We start from the raw sequence: 19,151 nt of genomic DNA on the forward strand, positions 1-19,151 counted from the left end.
ATGTAGACTACCATTGTATAGATGACATATGCAGACTACCGTTGTATAAGTGACATATGTAGACTACCATTGTATAAACGACATATGTAGACTACCATTATATAGAATGACATATGTAGACTACCAATGTGTAGGTGACATGTGTAGACTACCATTGTATAGATAACATGTGTAGACTACCGTTGTATAAGTGACATATGCAGACTACCGTTGTATAAGTGACATATACAGGCTACCATTGTATCGATGACATATGTAGACTACCATTGTATAAGTGACATATGTAGACTACCATTGTATAAATTACATATGTAGACTACCACTGCAGAAGTGACATATGTAGACTACCACTGCAGAAGTGACATATGTAGACTACCATTGCAGAAGTGACATATGTAGACTACCATTGTATAAGCGACATGTAGACTACCATTGTATAGATGATATATGCAGACTCTCATTGTGTAAGTGACATATGTAGACTACCTTTGTGTAGATGGCATATGTAGACTACCATTGTGTAGATGGCATATGTAGACTACCATTGTGTAAGTGACATATGTAGACTACCATTGTATAGATGACATATGTAGACTACCATTGTATAAGTGGCATATGTAGACTACTATTGTATAGATTCTGCATTTTACATAAATGTACTATTGAACAGCTGCTGTTCTTCTACTTTGTTGCACTGCACTGCTTTTGTTCAACTCCTGTGAATGGTTTGAGCAGCAGCACTTTAACCTCGTGATGTGCACATGACTGGAACCAGGCTTATTAAACTACCACAGTGCATGATATCTAGCCAAACAGACTAACATTCACACGTTGTATTTATGACAGTAATTTAAAACAAAATGCCTGTCTCCACAGTTTTGGAAGTGTACTGCAAACCACCAGAAGTTGTAATGCTGCACTATGGTAGGTGTTGTCTAATAACGTTTACAGTTTTCGCTATGCTAACCAAAATGTGCACTGTATATTTTTTGTTTTTCTCCAGAGTACTTGACAACTGATAGCTGACATCCACTTTGTACCATACAATATAAATACAGAGATCTTTGTGTCCAATTTTTGTTTAATTTTGGTTGCAAAATAATCGCCCCACTATTCCTCGTACACTTTTGATTACAGTATTAGAGGATATTCAGTATTAATAAATGTTCTTTACTAAATGATATGTATTAAATTGTGCTTGCGTTGTAGTTCTCTTGTGTAAATTTAGGAAAGCTTTGCAGTTCTCAATTTTACCAAACACAAGTATTATGCATCAGCATAAAAGTGAATTATAAGAAAAACATTCACTTTGACTGCTGTGGAAACACTGTCCAACCCAAAAATGTGCATAAAACATGTTTTATTGAAGGGCACAAGGGAAGGAGGGTACTCCCATACCCAGTGTGAGGTGATGTTTCCCCATTGAGCCTCTTCTTTATGTAACAAATTCCAGGGTTGCTCTAAGGGAAAATAATTTGTTTGCAGTGCAGTAATCTCAGCTGGATGTGGTTGATTTGTTCAGTCAGCACAATAAACCCTTTCTTTAAAGCTGGAGAGTCAGGATTATAAATATTACAGTTTTAAGAGGACAGCATTTAGCAGCTGCATTTGAACGTATACTGTTTCAACATAAATAATTGACGGAACTTTCCTACTATCATACCTCTCAGCTGTTCATATTTTTGCCTCATATTTTTGGTTTGTTCTCCCCAAAATCTGTGATTTTCTTGCAGTTCATTGTGATTGATGCCACTAAATAATTAGACATATGAGATCCAGAATTTGTATCCTTCAGAAAATGCATGCACATGCAAAATCGGTAATTTTGGAAACGTTCTAAGTATGTAAGAGCAGTAATTAAAAATCTGTCCCTGATTTTAGACCTTTGTGCAGCCTCCCATTATTTTTGACTTTGCCCAGTTTTCTAGCACTTGGAGGTTAGAGGTACAGTGGATATAAAAAGTGTACACACCCCCTGTTAATATGCCAGATTTTTGCGATATATAAAATGAGACCACACTGAATCATTTCAAAACCTTTTTCACCTTTAATGTGACCTATAACCTGTACAATTCAATTGAAAAGCAAACCAATCTGTTAGGGGTAAAATATAACAAAATGCGTACAATATGCTGGTTGCATAAGTGTGCAAACCCTTAAACTAATACTTTGTTGAAGTACCTTTTGATTTAATTACAGCATTCAGCCTTCTTGGGTAGGAGTCTATGAGCATGGCACATCTTGACTTGGCAATATTTGCCCACTCCTCCTTGCAAAAGCCCTCCAAATCTGTCAGATTGCGAGGGCATCTCTTATGCACAGCCCTCTTCAGGTCACCCCACAGATTTTCTATTGGATTTAGGTCTGGGCTCTGGCTGGACCATTCTAAAACTTTGTCTTCTGGTGAAGCCATTCTTTTGTTGATTTGGATGTATGCTTTGGGTCATTGTCTTGTTGAAAGGTGAAATTCCTCTTCATCTTCAGCTTTCTAGCAGCGCCTGAAGGTTTTGGGCCAAAAGTGACTGGTATTTGGAACTGTTCATAATTCCTTCCACCTTGAGTAAAGCCCCAGTTCCAGCTTATGAAAAGCAACCCCAAAGCATGACACTGCCACCACCATGCTTCACTGTGGGGATGATGTTCTTTTTGTGATGCAAAGTGTTGTTTTGCGCCAAATGTAACTTTTGGAATTGTGGCAAGAAAGTTCAACCTTGGTCTCATTAGACCATAACACATTTCCCACGTGCTTTTGGGAGACTTGAGCAAATTTTAGCCAGACTTAGATGTTTTTCTGTGTGAGAAAAAGCTTCCATCTTCCAAACCTACCCTATAGCCCAGACATATGGAGAATACGGGAGATTGTTATCACATGTAGTATGCAACCAGTACTTGCCAGAAATTCCTGCAACTCCTTCAGTTTTGCTGTAGGTCTCCTGGCAGCCTCCCTAAGCAGTTTTTGTCTTGTCTTTTCAAGTTTGGAGGGACGTCCTGTTCTTTGCAACATCACTGTTGTCCTATGTTTTCTCCACATTTTGATGATTGTCTTCACTGAGTTCCATGGTATATCCAATGCTGTGAACATCTTTCTGTACCCTTCTCCTGACTGATACTTTCAACAATGAGATCCCTTTGATGCTTTCTAAGCTCTCTGTGAACCATGGCTTTTGCTGTAGCAGGCAAGTGAGTAAATGTCAGGAAAATCCTACTAGGACAGTTGAACGTTATTTGGGGTTAATCAGAGTCTCTTTAATTGATGGCAGGTGTGTACCCAAGAAGACTGAATGCTGTAATTAAATCAAAAGGTGCTTCAACATAGTATTAGGCTAAGGGTGTGCACATTTATGCAACCAGAGTAGTGTAGATTTTTTATTTTGCATATTTTTTTCCATAACAGATTTGTTTGTTTTTCAATTGAATTGTACAGGTTATAGGTCACATTAAAGGTGAGAATTGTTTTGAAATGGTTTATTGTGGTCTCATTTTTTATATCACAAAAACCTGGCATTTTAACAGGAGTGTGTACATTTTTTCTGTCCACTGAATGCCTACTATTACTATTTTGTGGTTCATGGCTCTCTCTCTGCTTGTCATTGGGGGTAGTGCCGTTTTCTATTTGTGGAACTACTGTTGCTTGTTGCTGAATATTGTTTTCTTGTTTGTAGGCACTATTTGTGTTCTGTGGCCTCATCACAGGCTGCTACTTCTGCTGCTGTCTCTGCTGCTGCTGCAATTGCTGCTGTGGGAAATGTAAACCTAAACCTCCAGAGGGAGAGGATCATGAATATTATGTTTCACCAGAGGATCTGGAAGCACAGCTACAGTCTGACGAGAGGGGTAAGCACTACTTGTTGTGTCATGGTGATTTGTTCGTGTTCTAGTGTAAAGCTGAAGTTAAAAAGAAAAAAAAAAGGTTTTCAAGAGGGATGGCTCTTTCCCCTTGCTTCACCAACATGTTGTTGGTGCTGCCTTCTGTAAGTCATAAGTTCACAACATAAATATCAGGATAAGCTGTAGTCCTAGTCAAACAACTGCTGGAAAACTTTGATTTACTGAACCTAAGAGAATAGCAGTGCTAGTCACTGACATGTGTAGCAACACCCCTTACACAAAGATATTTGGGACATTTACATGCTTTTCCTTATCCATGAGGGACAGGGGTGCTAAACGGGGCATGAAATTACATTTCTTTGAGTGTTTCAGTGGTACTGTTACAGTACTGCAAGACCTTTCTCTTCTCCACTCTATTTTTTGCAGACTTCTGATTCAACATTCTCGGTCATTTCTTCGCCTGTGTGCCATCTTGTGCTAGCCATTCTGTATCATACAGCTGTTTAAAGGCAGCATCATATAGCTGTTTAAAGGTAGCATCATATAGCTGTTTAAAGGTAGCAGATAGAGTTCCAGATAGCACTGTGCCCAGTATGTTGCCAGCTTGGAGGATGATGCCACACCAACGGTTGTTTGACTAGGACCACAGTTTATACTTTATAAAAGGTAGCCCGGACAATTTGTCTCCATTTCCTGTGTGCTACTTGCAAGATTATGGCACTGCTGTAATTGACTTTCACAGTGATTTTTTTAAGCAAAGTTTTTTTTTTTTTTTGCATTAGGTATGTTAAAAAAAAAAAAAAAATTCTAACTCTGAAAAGTGAAATCTTGGCCTGAGGTTTGTGTCATTAGTTTCGGACCTGAACACAGAGTAGCCTTTCTTCTTACCCGTATAGTAATGCAATTGCCACCAAAAGATGAGGAGTGCTTGGTGGAACTCTCTTTCCCAAAGCATATTTACTGGCATCTCCTCACCTACCCGTACCTCAAGTAGGTTGTTGTTGTTGTTGTATCTTTCGGCTTTTAGGGGTCGCCACAGCGGAACTCCGGTCCACTAATGATTGACAGTAGATTTTTACGTACCGAGTTGCCAGCCCTGACGTACAACCTTCAACGAAGGTACGCCCATTCACGCATGTCTGCACACAGAAGACGCTTTAGCTGAGAATTGAACAGGACAACGTCTTATTATGAGGCAACAACGCTACCGCAGCACCACCACTGCGGTTCTCAACATTGAAAATTACAAAATTTTCAATTTACAAATAATACTTTGAGTGTTTTTTTTAATGAAAATACAGCACTTATTTTATTTAAGCCTTTGCACCTGGCCTGAACTACCTACATCTCCCAGCATGAGGCCTGCTTCTCTATGCTTCCATTAACTTTATATGCTAACACTAGCCCTGTCTCAAAGTAGAGACTTGTTTTCCAGTTAAACCATTCTGTTTACTCAAAGGTAGCATCACCTCATAGTCAAGTATGTCTAGTTTTAGGGAGTATACAGGCCGTAGTTCCCAGGAAAGGTGTGTTTAATTTTCTATACGGTTATTTCTGTCAGTTTAGACAGTTCATTTACATTGTACTCCTAAGAGAGGTGCTGCATTTCCCTCATGCCTCCTGTAGCACCTTTCTGAAGTTTTGTATTCAAATGTGCCATCAGCCAAGCAGAATATTTTTACATATATACCTATGGATTTATATAGTCTGTTGCTTCTACAACTTAAGATTCACATAAGACAGTATTTGTTTATTGTTTATGAGAGCATATTTCCTGTGTTTCATTGTTTCACTTACTGTTGTTAACTGCAGGAAAATTACCTCGAACACAATTTCAAAATTAATTTTTCTAACTAATTTGTGTGTTCAAATAATACTCAGCCAAAGACTAAAACTTTTTTTTTATCGGAAAAAAAACATTTGCTGCTTATACCACAAACATTAGCTTTCAGTTAGTAAAGATGGTATAAAGCATCTCTTCTTTTCATATGTGATATGGAAAGGTGCTGGTAGAGTGGAAAAAAAAATGTCAACATTAAAATTTAGTGCAATCATTTCAGTTTTGATGTGAAACCCGGTGCATTGCATGTATCTCCCAAAAAATGTTTTATGCTGTGAAGGTGTTAAATATTCATATCTCCTTAGTGGATACTTTCTTCATGGTTGGAATATAGTAATTGTATAATTTAAAGTGGTATTAGAATAACAAAGAGATGTGGACTAGGCACTGATGTCTGTTTCTGTCGCATTTCATGTGGTTCAGAAGTCATAACTGTCACCTTCACCAAACATAGACCCATACATATTGATGACAGATGAGGACAGCTTGTCTTTCATTGTCTGCCTTTTTCCCAGCCATCTGTGTAACTCACAGATTCCATTTAACCAACAGCATTTTTCTCCATTCATCATAAGAATAGTCTTATGTCAGTCCTCTGTTTGAATTCTGTTACTTTTTTTTTTTTTACACTACCCCCTAATCTCTCCTTTTAGGCAGACTTTTTCCTTTGCTGTAGATGGCTGATGTCACTGGAACTGCCGTTTTTAGCATCATCAGCCCTTTTACTTGAGGATCCAGTCACTAGGAAGCAGCTCATGCTAAGAATAGTCTATCCCTGTGCTTCTTGAGTATTTGTCTGAATGCCAGAACTGCTGTTAATTACATTGTATGCAACCAGGTTTTGTACCTCAGGAGTCGTAGGGTAATGGTAAAGCAAGAGAACCCTCCTACATTATGGAGATATCCTGTCTCAGTAAGGAGGAGGTTCCATCCAAGACTCATGTTTTTGTAGCTGTGTGGTAGCTATGTCTACATTTTTTCCTTAAAAAGATATGTTGAAATTTAAATGGAGTACAATAACTTGTAGTAACAGCAAACAGTATCAGTTTATAAAGTTTACTAAATGTTTTATAACAATATAGAAAAGGAAAAAAACAGATTTCACTCTGTACTAATAAATGACTTGCATACAGATTTAGTCTGGAGTTGCATAAATGTCTATAGTTGAATATTTTCAGTTTGAAACTAAAATCTAGTTATATTGAAAGTGTATACATATTAAAGGGTGGTGCAGCGGTAGTGTTGTTGCCTCACAGCAAGAGGTTCTCCTGTTCAATTCTCGGCTAGAGTGCGGGGAGTGCCTTCTGTGTGGAGTCTGCATGTCCTCCCCGTGGTTGGTTGGGCGTTCGAAAGACATGCGTAAATGGGCATGCCTTCGTTGAAGGTTAAACGTCGAGCTGGCACCTCGGCATTCGTGAAAATCTACTGCCAATCATTAGCGGACCGGAGTTCACTGTGGCGACCCCTAACCAGGAAAAGCCAAAAGACCAACAACAACATACATATTAAAGGGTAGAATAATTAAGTTCTTAGAATGTTATATCCAAAATGAAAAAGTGTCAGATATTTGAAGATAGAATAATTGAATCTTTAGAATATAATTACAGTTTTTAATAAGATGACATAATTTATTTAGGCTAGAATTTATAATTTACCATTCTAGAATGTGTTTTATTGTAGATTTTCATGTACTAATTATAAAAAGACTGCGTTTCCCAAATGAGAGAGACTGATTTTTTTAAACAGGAAAAGTCTTTATTAAATTGGAAGTATATGATATAGGCAATCTTATATTTATATAAATGAAAACAAGCCATCCTCGTATAATTCCAGCTGAAAACATGATACTTTGCAAGCCATGTTGACGCAGTTGTGATTACAAACATTATACATCGCTTATAGTCTATCCAGTTATTGTCAGTCAAACATTACATAATTCATTTAAATTCTGCCTTCTTTTAAACCTTGTTCCTCCTCTGCATGTATTGTTCCTCCAATTCCCATTTTTTCCTATGTAATTGGTTCCTACCTGTGACACAGGGAAATACTGCCAGTCCAGCTATCTGGAATTTTGTAAATAATCCTGTGTCATTTGTGGATATTGATATGATTTATACAGAAGTGTGTGTAAAGTACCAAGCTAAAATGTAACCACAGCATGCCCTATTGGAATAGAACAGGAGTGTTCCTGCACTATTGTGACTGTTTAGATGTATATGTTTAATGGAAACTGGGACACAGGAGGTTAACTTGAAAATAAAAATCAGAGAACATCATTGAAATTAAGTTGTTTCATAACCACGTAATAAATGAGATGTTATCTCTCAGTTTCAGTGCAGTAGCAGACAATGTCTAGAGATAGAAGTGTTTTGTATTGTCTTGAAAGATATATAATTACTAGGTTTAAGATGTAGAAGTGTTTTAATATTTTATGACTTCCACAATCTGCAAACATCTGAGAGATGCGTATCTTTCACTGAGAGATGCTAAAATTTTGTAAGTTTCTGACAAAGGGGGTTTAGCTTGGGAACTGAAGTCAGGTGACAAAAATGTCATCCAAGCTAACCTAGCAGTAATGTTTGATATTAATTTAAGAACTCTCTCAGAGAGAGACTGCATTTTGTATTTTGTCTTTGACCTAACAAGAACATCCACTCATCACCACCTGTGCACTTGACTTGCTGTAAGTAAGTTTTTAGGGCATAGTAACCCTTTTAGATCTAGATAGGAATGTTGTAAAGTGTAGCTTAGCTGTTTCTTTATTTGAGACTGTCCTACAGTGTTTTAAATATTTCCTGTGATTTTGAACTCTCATATAACTGATTACTTACTGAGTATTTTCATGTTCTTTTATTATTAAATATATTTAAATCTTTTCAATTGTGGCTGGTCTGTTTAGAGATATTTAAGCTCTTGGCGTACTTGCATATCTATTTGGTGACACTGTACAGGCCTCTCCTAAATAGCCTTGCTCTTGGTCAGACTACCATTTGGATTAATAGTAACATTACACAGTAGGATTGGACACCCTTTGTTAAGGGCCTTAAAGTAGCTGACAAGTAGTGGCTGGTTTGTCGTATAGTCTGGGCAGAAGGGGGCATAGCTAGTAAACCTATGCCAACCTTTTCCAGGAGTGTGTGTGTTTGTATATAAATAAAATCTCAGTTTGTGTGTCAGCTACTTGGGCAGGGACATGAAGCACTGGTTGGACAGAGAGGGTACTGGAGATCTTGGTTTGGCCACTCAGATGAGATCTCAACCCTATATCTGTGCCGGGGGGGGGGTCTTATTGGGGATCTGGAGAAAGAGGGAGTAACCAGCCCCAGACTGATTGTGATGTCTTTGTGCTCTTAAGGGAAATTGCACTGTACTGTGTATGTACTTGTCATCCTCTCAGTATCACGTTCCTCACTGTTGCCAGTGGTGAGGATTGAGGCTGCTTGATTACTGGACCAGTGCTGGGGCATCACACTACCCTTTTCCTAAAGATCCCAGTTCCAGTTGTTTTACGTCTGTTACTATGTTCTTCTTCAAGTACAGTTGGTTTAGACTTTGATTTCCATTTTCTAGTAATTGCTGTTTTGGCAGCCAACATAATTAGACTCATCAAGGCCTTAGTATATCTAGGACGTTCTGATTCTGTATCACAGCTCAAAACATTAATTTCCCTAGCCATACAAATTTCCTCACTGAGTGTTTCTGACAGAGCAGTCTACAGGGAATCTTTAAAGTCTGCTAACTCATTACACTCCCAGAAAATATGTTCTCAGTTACCTCTTTCTTCCCCATCACATCTCCAACATTTGCTGTCTACCTGCGGGAACATTCTTTGGAGTCTACTTGGGGTATAAAAATACCCATGTAAACACTTCCAAGCAAAGATCCTAAGTCTTCTAGACGTTTTGCATATTTGGGAGACATACATATACTCCCCCCATTGTTTATTTGTGAATTGCTTATCCAGTCTGTCTTCCCAATCTGATTTTGTCTAGTTCATCATCTTTTTTCTACAGTCAGCAAACACCATAAAGCTGGTCTCTGTCTTCTATCTTCTTTGGAGTTTATTGGAGAATTAAATAAGACCAAGACGTTTCAGAACAAAGAGGTCTATGTAAACCTGTGGAAAACTGTCAAAATTTAGTAATTCTTTTACAAGAAGCATGCATGCTTCTGATCTGCTTTCAGTTGGGTTTCACATATCCAAGAAACATCATTACTGCTTAAAAATACCACTTTTTGTATAAAATAAGAAAAGATCTGTATAAAATTTTCCAAAAAAGATCCTGTAAAATAAAAAAAAAGAAATTTCATTGACTGGAGACTTTATTGTAAGTTTCATTTATGTTGGGTTGAAATCTGGGAGAGAAAATTAATCATAAAATTTAAATAGCACTCTGGGATAATTGTTTTAAACTGTCTGTTATAAAGTTCTAAGAGGTAAAAGCTTTCATAAGAAAACTTGCATTTATAAGTGATAAGAGTTTAGGATAATTCTTTTTTTTTTCCTTACTGAAAGAAATACATGGTAGTTTCTCAATTTAAAAGTTCCTCGTGTTGTATGTGTAACCATTCAAGATTAAAGATTCTGATTTTATTGAACAGTTCAGCCAGTTAATAAAGCCCACTCAATTCATTTTCTCCAGTTTTAAGTAATTTGCAATGAAAATAAAACAGCTTGTAATGTTAACAAGACATTGTACAAAATCCAATTTTTAGAGAAATGTTTTTATAAACATAACTGTGGGAAGCTTTTAGAATTATTTTAATTAGACCAAGTTGAACAAGTTCTGAAAGTTTTAGAACCCGCTGAGAAGACATCACCTAGGAAAAGCAATTCTAAAATAGAAATGCTTTCCCAGAATGGATGCAGGTTTAGGTTCCAGTGCATTGCATGAGGGAGATTCTTTTGCTTCACATACTCAGGAACAAACTACCTATCTATATCAAACAAAGCTCCTCACTAACACTCTTAAGGAAAATCTTGATGATTGGATGGGAGATGGGAAATTCACCCCGGGGATCACTTCTATGGCTCTGCTTGACAGGGGCACAGGAAAATAATTTTCTTGGGTGGCAAAAGCCAGGGTACCGTTTGGCTAGGCTTATATAGGCCCAAGGGCCAATAGCCTAGTACCTACCTATGAACCTATGTCTGGGTTTTGAGTATACAGTGCATAATATGACTTGTAGAGGGGTTTTTCCCATTTAACTGCTCCTTTTTCGTTACAGTGCTATGCTTGATGTAACTACTCACTGAAATGATAGCAGAGTCATTCAGACATATACACTGGCACACATGTTTGAAGTGAAGGGATGATCTGAAGAAGTTAACTTCATTTAATCTGTAACCTGTGGGTATTCGGATCCATATTGGATCCGAGCCGGCAAATTTTCAAGCATCTGCTCCGAACTCCAAGCCCCTCCCCTTACCCATAACCCATCACCATCTCCTACCTTCCCCCAGATTTCATTTGCCACTTCGTGCATCAGCATTGTGATCTCCGTAGCTCTGAGCATAGGATTGTAGTAAGTGCTTTTTTTGGTCCTTTTTCTAGAGTAGTGAGAGCGTGTTATCAGTTAGTTCCCTTTCCTCCCCCAAACACTTGTTTGTCGGTTAAAAAAAAAAAGTTTGTTGTAAAGTAGTTTAGTGTAGGCCCTCCCTACCCCTTAGGTGTGAGTGCTTATAGTGTGTTGAGCTTAAGTAGGTGGGGTGTGTGTGTCTGTCTGTGTCTGTCTGTGTCTGTCTGTGTCTGTCTGTGTCTGTCTGTGTCTGTCTGTGTCTGTCTGTGTCTGTCTGTGTGTGTGTCTGTGTGTGTGTCTGTGTGTGTGTCTGTGTGTGTGTGTCTGTGTGTGTGTCTGTGTGTGTGTCTGTCTGTGTGTGTCTGTCTGTGTGTGTGTCTGTGTGTGTGTCTGTGTGTGTGTCTGTGTGTGTGTCTGTGTGTGTGTCTCTGTGTGTGTCTCTGTGTGTGTCTCTGTGTGTGTGTATGGAATGGCTGATCAGCCAAAACCTTCTTTTAAGAAATGCACAGAGTGTGGCCATAAGCTTTCACCGGTGTGTTGTTTGCCTGGGTGTTACCCATTTATCAGTGCAGTACAGTGTGTGCTCCAGTTTTAACCCCAAGGCCTTGAAGGAAAGGAAGACCAAACTGGTGGCTAAAGGCCTTCTGCCTGCTTCCACTCTGGACTCAACGGCCTTGGCCTTGGCTCCTGCAGCAGCTGCCCAACCTCCCCCTCAGGCTGGAGCTCACCCTCCCACTAGACCTGTTGAATGGGATGCCAAAGGAAGAGACAGAAAGAAGGATAAGGACAGAGAGAAGGGGGTAGGCCCTGTAAACAGTCTCCAGATCAGGAGCCCTTCCCAAGCCCGCCTTCTAAGGTGTCGAGACCTATGTCTCCTCTGCTCCACTCCACGAGATTCTCCCCGGAGTCAACAGAGCCCTTGGATCTGAGGCCTTCATCCAGGTCGTCGCAGCAACCAGCTAGATCCGAGTCCGTTGCTTCCTCGTGCTTGACTCGGAGTCTCTCTGAATTGGATGTGAACAGGATGATGAGATTTATTTGGACCCAAATCCAGATGGGAGTCTTGCCAGGCTCCTCTCCCTCTGGAGTGGGGACCTCCCTGCCCTTCTTTCATCCAGTTTCTCCTTCCCCGATCCGGGCTTAGTTTTCAGGGTTTATGGATCCGTGGATCTTCAGTACTGGGGGTCTGGCTCTGACGGTTCCTCCAACCTCAACTCCGGCAATTACCTTGAGTTCCTCTGATCCGACTAGTCAAGATCCGACCAACTCTCGGGGCTGAGGACGGGAAGTCGGATCCGAGGGGATGGAGGTGTCTTCGGCTCCGACTTTGTTGGATCTGAGCCATTTCCTTTGGAGCTCCGGGTACCTCAGCCTCAGCCCTCATCCTCACGGCGGACCCGGGGAGAGCTTCCTCCTTGTTAGGTGCTAAGGAGGTGTGCTCTCCATAGGCATTCGACATGGTGGAGAGGATTCCCTCCCAAGAATCGAGACCCCAGCCTGTTTCCATGGATTCCGCCCGGACTCCCTTGGATTTGGTTATGACTCCCTTCAGCTTGTCCCAGGGACAGCCAGTGTTAGAGGAGCCCCATGCGGTTCCCCTGGAGGGACCCCCCCCCCCATGGCTCATGAGCCCTCTTCAGAAAGTCCCACTGGAGGGTCCCCCGTAAGCACACATGTAAAAGGAGGCACCTGGACTCCCTCGAGTCCTTGAGAGAAGACACTGATTTAGATGGGGAAGGTTCCCCCAGGTCACCTCCTGAGGATGTCTCCTTTGGAGACATCATGGAGATCCTCCGCCAGAGGGGAGGTTGCTCAGCCCCAAAACCTTCTATGGATGAATCAGTGTTACAGGAGGCTTTTGGCACGGGCCCATCTACGTCCCGAGTGTCCCCACCTGTGGATCCCTTAGTGGATCTTATCACCACGCGGGCATGGAAGGAGCCTGACACCACAGATCCGATACTTAAATGCCCAGACAAGATTCTCTCTCCACCCTCAGACAGAGACAGGCCTGGTATAAATGATCCCCCATGGATACTATGGTGATTGCAGCAGCCACCAAGAGGGAAGTGGCTCAGGAGAGTTCCTCGGTCCACACTCCGGACAAGAAGTCCAGGGCAGTGGATTGATTTGAGAAGTGAGTGTATTCTTCAGCGACATTTTCCATCCGAGTACTGAACTATTTGGCACACATTATACAACTGCAGCGAGACCTAGTCACAGAGTTAGCTGAGTCACCCTCAGAGTCTCTGCTGCCGGAGGACAAGCGTCTGTTCTCTGTGAAAATGTCGACTCTGAAGTCAGTATTGAACACGTCTATGTGCTTCCTTTCCCATGCTATGGAAGGAGCAACTAGGGTGGCTGGGACTGGAGTGGCTATGAGTGACACGCTTGGCTCAGACTGTGTCAATTCGCGTACCCCTTCAAGGCGTCTTTCACAAATGCTCCCTTCGATGGTTCTTCTCTTTTTGGGATGACACCCTTGTCCAGAGCAAAAAGGACGGGAAGACTTTGTCTGGTGTCAGAGTCCGCTTCTCTAGCCTTCAAAGATCCTTTTCTAGGAATCAGAGAGGGCAAAAGAAGATGTGGTTCTGAAATCACAGTTTTTCTGGGACTCTCAAGACAACTCGTCCCCTAGAGGTAGAGGGGGACAGGACAGACACCGCCCGAGAGGCAGAGGGGGGTCAGAGGAACATTGGGTCTAGGGAGCCCTTCTCAGACAGGCCCATGCAGCAGCCCTGAGGGGTTGCCTGACTGTCCTACTCTGGAGGCAGTCGGGGGAGGATTATCATTGCACCCAATTGCTTGGGAGTGCATAAATGCAGATTGTTGGGTGCTTCAAATAATATCCAGGGGCTGCACCATCCCATTTATTACCCCTCCCATCCAACCAAAGCACCTCCCAGATGTCCCACCTGCTCAAAGAGAGATGGCAGAATTAGAGATTTCCAAGCTGCTTCACAAACGAGCCATCAAAATGGTCCCCCCCCCCCCCGATCAAGTCCGGATCAGGCGTTTACTCCAGGTTCTTTTTAGTGCCAAAAAAGATGGGGGACCTCAGGCCCATTTTGGACCTATCAACCTTAAACCTGGCTGCCACCAAGCAGAATTTCCAGATGGTCACCCTACAGTCTCTTCTACCTTATCTTCGAGAATGCGATTGGATGTGCTCGATAGACCTCCAGGATGCTTACTACCACATAAAAGATTTGCAGAAGCTCCAGGAGATTCCTTCGCTTCCGGCTGGGAGCCAATCATTTCTAGTTCAGAGCCCTACCCTTTGGTCTCACCACAGCCCCCAGGGTGTTTACCAAGGTAATGGCAGTCTTAGTGGCTCACCTTAGGCTTCAGAGAATTCAGGTATTCCCTTACCTAGATGATTGACTCCTCGCTGCTTCACCAAGCATCTTCTTTGCCTAGCCAGAGACTCCTTCCTTCATCTTGCAGACAGGCTAGGGATCACTACCAATGTTTCCAAGTTCCTCTTAGACCCGGTGCAGATTTTAGACTTTATCGGGGCACGGCTGGACACCCTTCGACTAAAAGTTTTCCTAACTCCAGACAGGGTCCAGAGTCAACGGGCCCATATATCAGTAGTTCTTCGCCCCAGGTTACCAAAGGCGGGCGATATTCTCAGAGCCCTGGGCTCTATGGCTGCAGCAATGTCTATCCTCCCCTGTGCACGTCTTCACATGTGTGTTCTTCAATGGACTCTAGCCGTACAGTGGTCTTGGCTAGATCTCCCCATGGAATATCCAATTCAAATCAGCAAAGCCTGCAGGACGTCACTTCTGTGGTGGCTCCAATCGCTGGAGATCTTAGCGGGATGCCCATTTGTTTCACCCACAGCGACCACGGATGCCTCCCAGCTTGGTGGGGGGGGCATTATCTGGGGAGGACGGTCCAAGGCACATAGTCCCAGATTGACACCAGATTGCATATCAGTGTTCTGGAGATGAGAGCAGTGCTTTTAGCGTTGCAAGCCTTCCACACTGTTCTTCCTCTGGGGACGATTGCAGTTCAGTCAGACAACATGTCTGTTATCTGGTACATCAACAAACGGGGAGGAACCAGATCTTACCCTCTGTGTCCCAAGGCCATGAGAGTGTGGGAGTGGGCGATCTCCACCAGTTGGTTTCTGATTGCAGCGCACATCCTGGGATGCTCCAACATTTTAGCGACAGATTGAGTCGGGCTGTTCTAATGCCATACGAGAGTGGTCTCTGAAACAATCGATAGCGGAGGAGATCTTCCTTGCATGGAGTCAGCCTTGCTGCGATCTCTTCGCATCTCCTTCCAACGTAAAGTGCAGCGAGTTCTTTGCTCTGATCCCCTCACCAGGGGATCCCCCCAGAGACGCTCTTGTCCATGCTTGGCCTCCCGGGATACTGTACGCTTATCCCCCATTACCTGTCATTCCAACGTTTCTTCAGAAAGCTTGCCGACTGGGGTGCAAACTGATCCTCATTGCCCCATTCTGGCCTCATCAGGTGTGGTTCCCCTTACTTTGGTCTCATGTTCTAGCTCCTCCTTGGATTCTGGATCCATGCCCTGGTCTAATTTCTCATCCCTGTGGCACTTGTCCGCCCAACCTGGACAAGCCTCAAGCTGACGACTTGGTTGCTCCAGTTGCCTTGATTGCCAGGACTCCCAGTCTTTCATCTTCAGTAAAAACTATTCTGGTGGCGTCCCATAAGGCCTCCACTAGGAATATTTATCACAGTAAATGGAAACAATTCTCTATTTGAGCTTCTCAGGGAAACCCGGATCCTTTTACAGCCTCTGTTCCTGCAGTGTTGGATTCTTAGCCAGTGTTTTTCAGCAAGGGGCTAGTTTCTCCACGGAAGTGCAACTGGCTGCTATCTCGAATTTCCACGTCAGCGAAACCATGAATGCCCCGGCCTCTTCTAGACTGTGTAAGGCTTTTCTTAAAGGTACCTTTCTTTTGCGTCCTCCAATTAAGGACTCTGTTCCTCCATGGGACCTTACCTTGGTTCTCCAGGCTTTAGTTGCTCCCCCCTTTGAACCTGCAGCATCAGTAGATTTGAAGTTCTTATCATGGAAGACAGCCTTCCTAATGGCCATTACGTTGGCTAGGAGGGTTTCTGAGATTCAAGCTTTGTCTGCCATGCCCCCTTACTTGATTTTCCATAAGGACAGGGTTTCTCTCCACACAAACCCTTCCTTCTTACCAAAAGAGGCTTCTAAATCAAACATTAATCAAACAATTAAACTGCCTGTTTTATTTCCAAATTTTCAGAACTAGGGTGAATATAAACTGCATTTGTTAGATGTTCACAAGACAACTTTGTTTCTGTTTACACAGAACAAAGCCCTTCTGTAAGTCTGACCAGTTATTTGTGTCCTTTTCTAAACCCTTTCTGGGTAAAGCCATCTCCAAGGTTTCCTTAGCTAGATGGATTACACAATGTACTTTGCAAATTTATAAGTTGGATTTGATCTCCAGAGGGAGAACATCCTTCGGCTCTGCAGTGCTCAGGAATATCCTGCCATGAGGGCTACCAAGGAGTTTGAGTAGCTGGGGACTCTGTCCCACAGGTTGCAGATAAAATGAAGTTAATTACTTCAGATAAAGAAGTTGTGTACTCACCATAACGTTCCATCTGAGTAGTTACACTTCATTTTTCTGCAACCATCTCACCCTCCTTCTCCCAAACCTTCTCATGGTTTATTGTAAGTTGAGTTGCTGATTGGTTGAGTAGTGGCAAATTCTATCTGAGGGAAGGTAGGATATGGTGATGGGTTATGGGTAAGGGAGAAGAGCTTGGAGCTCGGAGCAGATGCTTGAAAAGTTGCCGGCTCGGATCCGATATGGATCCGAATACCCAAAGGTTGCAGAAAAATGGTGTAACTACTCAGATGGAAAGTTATGGTGAATACATAACTTCTTTTTTTTACCAAAAATGTATATCTTCAGCTTGATATTGTCACCTACAGATTATTTTACTTCTCCAAGATCCATTGTTGCCAGATGTGATTGTATATAGTTTTATAGTTTTTTTTTTGTACTTGTCCAGGTTACAACAATATCAGATGTGGTTACATAAACTTTGATTTTTTTCTTAATCTGCTGCACTGAGCAGCGAGCCAGAAGAGTTTTTTTTCTCTCTCTGTTTAAACCAGTCTTTCCCTGTGTTCTTACTTGAAACCATATAAGGTTGAAGGTATGTGCTGGTGGGGTTCAATGTTTTTTTCAAAAGTTTCTGCAAATGATTTTTTTCTCAATATGCCCGTCTCCATGTAACCAGACCTCTTCATCTCTCATCTCATCTCTGATCTACTTTAGGGATTACAGGCAGTGTGTCTGTCCCAGGACATACACACACACCCCTACCTTTCCCTGGAACTAGTGGGCAGGATCAGCTATGTCATTTCTGTCCCTGCCAAGCTAGCTTTGTGTGCCAGATTCATCCCTGTATGCCATGGAGCTGGCTATGTTTTGGCATGGATCAGATGCAGCCCTCCACATGGCTGACTTTGTTTCTAGAGATTTGCTGTTTGTTTTTGATTAGAAGATTTTGAGAATTCTTGATTGCATCACATAAATCATGTTAAACTGAATCACAGGTTAACAAACTGTTCTTACCAGCAGGTATGTCGTGTACCATATTACAGCAATTCTCCAAGAGAGACTTTTGCAGGTCTGGATCCTTGTCATCTTTCTGTGCATATTTTTCAAATACATCATCAGTTTAATATGGAACAAGGTCTTGTTTTCCCCTGGAGCATATCAAAATACAGATTCCAGAATGTTGCTGAGATGACTGATTTTATCTGTTTCATCATTAGAGGTGTGAGACGCAGAGTAGGGGAACCTTCATCAAACTGATGCTAGCATGGCGAGCTGATGATGAGGAATGTTTCCAGATGAGCAACTGCAGGACCTTGATAGAGTGGTCCTTGACCAAAATGCAGTTGGTCCCTTGTGCTGCACTTCCCTTGGGCAGGGCATAGTACTGGCTACCCCACAGTCACCAAGGCTACAGTAATTCCATGGTGCAAGAGTGTAGTCAAAAAGGTCTACTTTGTGTTCAAAACTCATTGCTGCCTTTTTTAATGTTTTAAAAATGTGTGCATCTCTCTCCAAATATTGCCCACAAAGAAGTTAAGAAATGTGGACATCATTTTTAGCTGCTGTTCATCTTGCAGCTGTAAACTGGTTGTTCGAGTATTTTTGTCTCTAACCGTGCTGTACACATTGTTAGTTCTAAATGTTCTGTGCCCTTTGAGGCAGAATGTTTTGTATTTCAGTAAATGCTTAGAAAAGTGTACTCAGTTGAATACACCTAATTTTGCTGTTACCCTGCCCTTCAGGATGCAGGGTTATATGTGCTTCTCAGTCCCACTGACCTTCTTCACATTTTTTTCCAGTACCATTATGTCAGCATGAGTCGTCCTCCCAGCACCACGCTCTCTCATTCTAGTAGCTGTCTTTTGTCCTTCCTTGTGATGGCTGAGAAATATTTAATCTTCTTGGAGGATCTCTGTAATAGCAAGTCATAATAAATGGTTCATTCCCACTTTACCTGCCCTTTCATTCCATTCAGAGCTCATCATAACTATTACTGTTGCTGTTCGTAAGGCCTTAGCTGGGCCTGTACCATTGTTTCCTGTAACCTTTGTAAGAGGGTGAGGTGCGCGTGTGTTGCCAGCATTTCTAAGAATGTTCATCAGTTCTTTACTTGTTGCTTTCATGCTTTACTCTGTCACTGTCAGGGTATTTTGTACATAGGCGCCGGAACCATAGGGAGAGGGAGCATCCCCCCACTTTTATGGCTGCAAGACATGACTCATGCGTGCGCTGCACGCTAACTTCATTTAAACACCAAAGTGCATAGAAAAACTGATTGCATCATTCCTGCTAGCCACACAAAGCCTGCTGCCAGAGTCAGCACCCATGGTAAGCCTAAGGCTGTGCTCCTTTTTATGTGCAGTAAGCTGG

General features: G+C 42.0%; 1 protein-coding gene across 1 annotated transcript in view; it reads left to right on the forward strand.

Moving 5' to 3' along the window:
• Window positions 1–19,151, forward strand: part of DNAJC5 (DnaJ heat shock protein family (Hsp40) member C5) — a 1,154,993-nt gene that overhangs the window by 991,369 nt on the left and 144,473 nt on the right. Inside the window, exon 5 of the mRNA XM_044089884.1 lies at window positions 3,663–3,834. Within this exon, the coding sequence (XP_043945819.1) occupies window positions 3,663–3,834 (172 nt within the window). The remainder of the gene's footprint in view (window positions 1–3,662; window positions 3,835–19,151) is intronic.

The sequence above is a fragment of the Protopterus annectens genome, chromosome 12.part0 (assembly GCF_019279795.1).
Source record: "Protopterus annectens isolate FY-2018-M chromosome 12.part0, PAN1.0, whole genome shotgun sequence".
NCBI classification, from domain to species: Eukaryota; Metazoa; Chordata; order Ceratodontiformes; family Protopteridae; genus Protopterus; species Protopterus annectens.